The sequence below is a fragment of the Oratosquilla oratoria genome, chromosome 27 (genome assembly GCF_046742065.1).
Source record: "Oratosquilla oratoria isolate Oo_2021 chromosome 27, ASM4674206v1, whole genome shotgun sequence".
Classification (NCBI taxonomy): domain Eukaryota; kingdom Metazoa; phylum Arthropoda; class Malacostraca; order Stomatopoda; family Squillidae; genus Oratosquilla; species Oratosquilla oratoria.
This window is the reverse complement of record NC_134803.1, coordinates 47450123-47455107: the sequence shown is the minus strand read 5'-3', so window position 1 is coordinate 47455107 and position 4985 is coordinate 47450123. Positions and strand designations below refer to the sequence as shown.

The following is a 4985-nucleotide window of genomic DNA, read 5'->3' as shown; positions in this document are numbered from 1 at the left end:
GTCACGCCATGAGTCTCTTATCTCCGACCCCAGGCCCTCACCTTTGCCCAAGGTGCTACAATCCACGGGCGAGTGAAAGTTGCATCCGAAGCCAACCGGCCGCTTGGCATCGTCACCCGCACGGCGCGAGAGGGCCCGTGCGGATAGAAGCGCTGGTAAACTACGGTACATGACAACAACAACGGGATCCACACATGACCCGAGTGCATGGACGAAAGGGTGAGCATGCGGAGGGTGAGGGAGGGGTCGATGGAGGAGGAGGTGGTGGGGACGAAGGCGGAAAAATAGGAAAAGTGGGGGAGAGGGGGGAGGGGGGAGAGGGGGGAGGAGGGAGGGAGGTATGTGTAAGAGGGGGTACAACAATGAAAGGTTGAAAGTGTGGGAGAATAGAATGAAGAACTGACAGATTTGGAAGGAGAAGGGGGAAGGGGAGATGAGGGTAAGAAAACAGGAGGGGGAGAAATCGAAGGTTGTAAGAAATACTACTGGGGGCTGAGGGAAAGGAGGGGGGGTAAAGACGTGGGGAGGAGGAGAGAGAGAGAGGGGAAAAGGAGAAGATAATTCGAAAGTTGTAAGAAATGCTACGGAGGAGGAGGGGGAGGGAGGGGGAGGAAGCACAAGCCAAGGGCGTTCCTGGAGAAGGAGCTGGCGAAGGCTCGGCCTCGGGGAAGGACAACCTTGGTTGAGGGGAGGAGGTGACTCTTGTTCTTGGGAACCAAGACGGGATGACTAAAGATAGTTAAAAATTTATTTTTAAGTTTTGTTTGTGAATACGGAATACTACCTTGAGTGTGAGTTGGCCACTGGCAGCTATTGGTGGCCTAATATGAATCATATTTATTTTTAGGAAATATATATCAAATACAATTTCTTAATATCAGTACGAAAGCATTTGGAGTGCCAAAAATGTTTGAAGAACACATCACAAAGTACCAATCTTGTTAAGAGAGAGAGAGAGAAAAAAAAAAAAAAAATAAATAAATAAATAAATAAATAAATAAATAATAAAAAAGAGAGACCATCATCGTCAAGTTAAAATAAAGGGAGTTTAGCTTGTCCTTCAAGGACACGACGAAAAAATCCTTCGAACGTGTAAGCACTGAGGCGAGCACATGCATGCATGCAGGCAGGTACAGGTACATCTAGGTCATAAGAAATGCTGGTGCACCTTTCGGTATGGAGTACACCTCTCAATATGGAATGGGTTAAAATCCCAGCCCTCTCTCTTCCATCCTTCCCTTCAATACTATCAAATCCTTAAAGAGTTCTATTCTGGCTGAGAACAGGAGATTTTAGGCACCTGAGGGGGGGGGACTCTAACCTGAAAGATACTTCGATGGATCGCAACCCACCTCATAAAATAATCTGCCCCTTTCCAGCCGAATCAATCGCCTGTTCTTGGCCAGAATATAATTCTTAAAGGACGACACGGTGTTGAAGGCATCAGCGAGACTCTCCTCCTCCTCCTCCTCCTCAAGACAAGGGTCTTCGTCAACTCCTGAAGTCACTCCTGCCAGCAATCTTCCATTTTCAACTTCCTCCCTCCACCCGGGACCAGTTCTCTTTTTCAGTCTTCCATCCAACACTTTTACATTCTGAGAGTCAGCCACAGACCCACAGGTGGAATTGCTCCACTATAACAGGAACGAACAATTCCCTAAAATGACCTACTTCTCTCCCTCATGGTACACCCTCTCCTCCCTCATCCCTTCAATACAGCGAAGACCTTGACGTAGTAGATCTTAACGATTCTATTCAGCTGTGGGAATGGGAGAGGTTGCCCTGTGAACAAAGCAGGGGGCTCGCTGGGCTAGAGACCTCGTCTCAAGGAAACCTCCCCACTTGAACAAAACCATCTGGCACCAGCCAGAACAAAATACGTAAAGAACGTTGCTGTATTGACGAGGTTCATCCCATAACCCTTTCCTTCCTTCCCCCCTTCCCGCCTTACCTTCGTCTTCGCCTTCCAAGGCCTTCTGCAGTTCCAAGACATCAATTCCTTTGGACGTCTTCTCGGAGACGGTGGGGGCGACACCGCCCTTCGACTGCCGTCGTGGTGGAGCTACAGGAGCGACGTCTGGCTCTTCGTCTTGACCTCTTCCCTCATCCTCCTCCTTTCCACTACTCTTTCTCCGTCTTAGCTTCGCTTCTGCAGAAGGGTCTTGGGTGCCGGCGGCGGCGGCGGCGACGGATTCGTCAGAGTTGATGATGCTGTCCGATTCTTTTGTTCGTTTCTCATCACACGCCTTCACCTTCACCTTCTCCTCCGCCACCATAACCTCCTCCTCGGCTACTTCACGGTCCCTCGAGAGAGCGTTCTGGCTCTCGAGGAGAAGTCCGCCGTTCCTCACCTGACCGTTCATCTTGGCGTTCTCCACCACTTCGTCATCATCACTGAGCACTACCGTCTTGCCACCATTTTCCACCGGTTTCCCACCATTTTCCACCAATTTCCCGCCGTTTTCACAAGTGTCCTTGGAGTGGGTCACTGCGTCCTTCCCGTTGACGTACTCGAAGTCTCCCCCAGCACCCACCTCCTCCTTCCTGAAGGAGGGCGACGAAGTGGACCCCTTAGGGTCCTCGGCACAAGCACACGCGTTCCCCATCGCAGGGGGAGTGGGTGGATGGGGAAGGAGGAGGAGGAGGAGGAAGAAGGAGGAAGAAGAAGAGAAGGAAGAGGTGGCCCACCAAAGAATTGTGGCCTGAGTTTGATGGATCTTCGGTAATTTCACATACCCAATGACCTTGATGCACTTTCTTCACACGAATTTAAGCGTTTCGACCTTACATCGGAAGGCAAAAGTGGTCGTTAGACATAGCATAAGTCATTTATTTTAACCTGGCGGAGAGTCCTTTACTAACGATACGCTGCTGAAGAGTTGGTTGGTGACTTCTTTGAATTGCAGGTTTCAATTTTTTTCATATTCAGTAATCACAATTCGACAAGTATTTTACAATTCCCAACATGAATTATTTTTACAAATAAATAAAAAACTCCGCCAGCTTAAAATGAACAGACTGCATAAACACAAGAAACAAACACGTCGGCACTGAACACACACGAAGAACAGTGAACACGCACATGAAGAACACAGATTAGCTTTGTAAGCACAAGGTAGAACACAGCAGTAGCGTGAGCACACAAGGACATAGCATATGGACACATTAAACATTGTCGTACTGTGTGGCACATTTTAAGGAGCCAGGAGATTTTATTCATATCCGTGGCATCCCCTCCCTCTAGGGGGGGGGGAAGAGGTAATTAACCAAAATATTCAACAGAAAGTTGTCTGAAGTCGTAATGGGTTTTTCCTTCCTCTTCCTCATGTTTGTACATAAACCAGAGTACACACAGGGAGACAGATCTGCAGGGGAAGAAATTGCTAAAGAAATGTATAGAACTGTACTCTGGTTGCTGTGCAGAGGAGGAACAGGAAGGATCCTTTGGGCTTAAAACCACTTTTACCGTTGGGAAACGAACTAGTGTTAAAAAAAAAAACGTACTCAGTTTCAACGTTACGATGCAAACAATTACCATAAAGTTTGGAGAACACCCAAAAATTCTATCCCAATATCTACACTTTACCCCTTCCGTACCAGTGAGCAGCTGCATTTGAATTCAGGCCTGGCTTTCTGTTAATTTCCCTTGTGGCCAGACCGGTCCTGCACTAGCCTAGAGGATAAACACACATATCATCATTTCCTTTACCTTGCACTGTGACTGCCGCCAATCATTAATATCTTTGATATTAAGAGGTCAATAACCTATTATAAATGATCACCAGACGCGAACAAGTACAATACTCGTACCTCCTATCGATAAAATTTAAAAACATTCAAACCGTTTCAGCGCGAGAAATGCACGTTTTCACAAACTGTCCACGTTATCAATTTTATTTCAGTTGACAAATTGTGGAAGGCAACATTCTTCACTCAAGAAACCCCAACGTTGCTACATAAATCTCCCTCCTACTTAGAATTCGATTTAGCGAGAAAATCCTTCGTTCACGTATACCCAAGAACGTACATTAACATTTCACTAAAATCTACATTTGCAAAGTTTGCCCATGCGCAAGGACGGGGGCGGGGCTTGTGCGTGACGTCATGTCGCCGTGTATGGGCCACGAATCACAGAACGTTTGATACGAAGACTCCGTGACGTCATGTCGGCAGCGAGGAACATTTCCAAACATATTTCCATATTCACCTCGCTTACGTAGTCAAAACCCTTTGCGAAGACCACTACCCTTCCTCCTCCTACGCGTGGTAATGACGGAGACGATGCAGGAGAGAAGGGGCAACTCCCTGTTCTCTTTCACATGCACACACACACAACGAAGACACACCGTCCAGACTGCAACTGGGCACGAGAGTCTTCAACAAAGCGCCCAGGGTCGGCTCGCGCGGGTTAATCCCTTTCACCAGACCTGGTCACTGGCAGAGTTGAGCGCCCTTTCCCTGGACTCACCAAGCCAGCGACACGAGGGCAACTGGTGCCTCTGCGGCAGGTTTAGGTCGGGGCGGCACAGGCCTCTTGTTACTTTACCTGCCGTGCGTGTCAAACGGGGTCCCCCGCCCCCCCTCCCCCGGAAATCACACCGTTAAAACGGGCCCATGACACTATGTGCGTGCGCGCATCTTGTTCGCTGGCACCGCGAGTGCCAGGGATGCGGGTTGGTTGGTTACTCCACAATATATTCTATAAAGTCTACAACGGCTCAGGATGCAAAATAAGTAAATATAAAAAAAAAAAAAAAAAAAAAAAAAAAAAAAAAAAATAATAATAATAATAATAATAATAATAATACGTATATGACGTAAATAAATACACAAATGAATTTAATACATTTAGCTTAATCAGTGGAACCAGTTTATTTCATTCATCACCGTGGCAACACCCCCCCATCACGCCTAAGTGCCTTAAATGAGTTCGACTGAGTAGATATTACTTAGTTTACAATCTTTTATCTTTTGAATCTTCAAAT

The 4985-nt window shown here is 47.2% G+C and overlaps 1 protein-coding gene across 2 annotated transcripts in view; it reads right to left on the bottom strand.

The window, feature by feature from the left end:
* capt (adenylyl cyclase-associated protein 1) overlaps nt 1-2752 on the bottom strand; it is a 74197-nt gene extending 71445 nt beyond the window's left edge. Inside the window, exon 1 of one of the 2 annotated variants that reach the window (XM_076210550.1) lies at nt 1952-2752. In XM_076210550.1, the coding sequence (XP_076066665.1) occupies nt 1952-2606 (655 nt within the window). In that variant the 5' untranslated portion in view covers nt 2607-2752. The remainder of the gene's footprint in view (nt 1-1951) is intronic. The other variant, XM_076210551.1, reaches the window with a different exon arrangement.
* Between the last annotated feature and the right edge of the window lie 2233 nt (nt 2753-4985).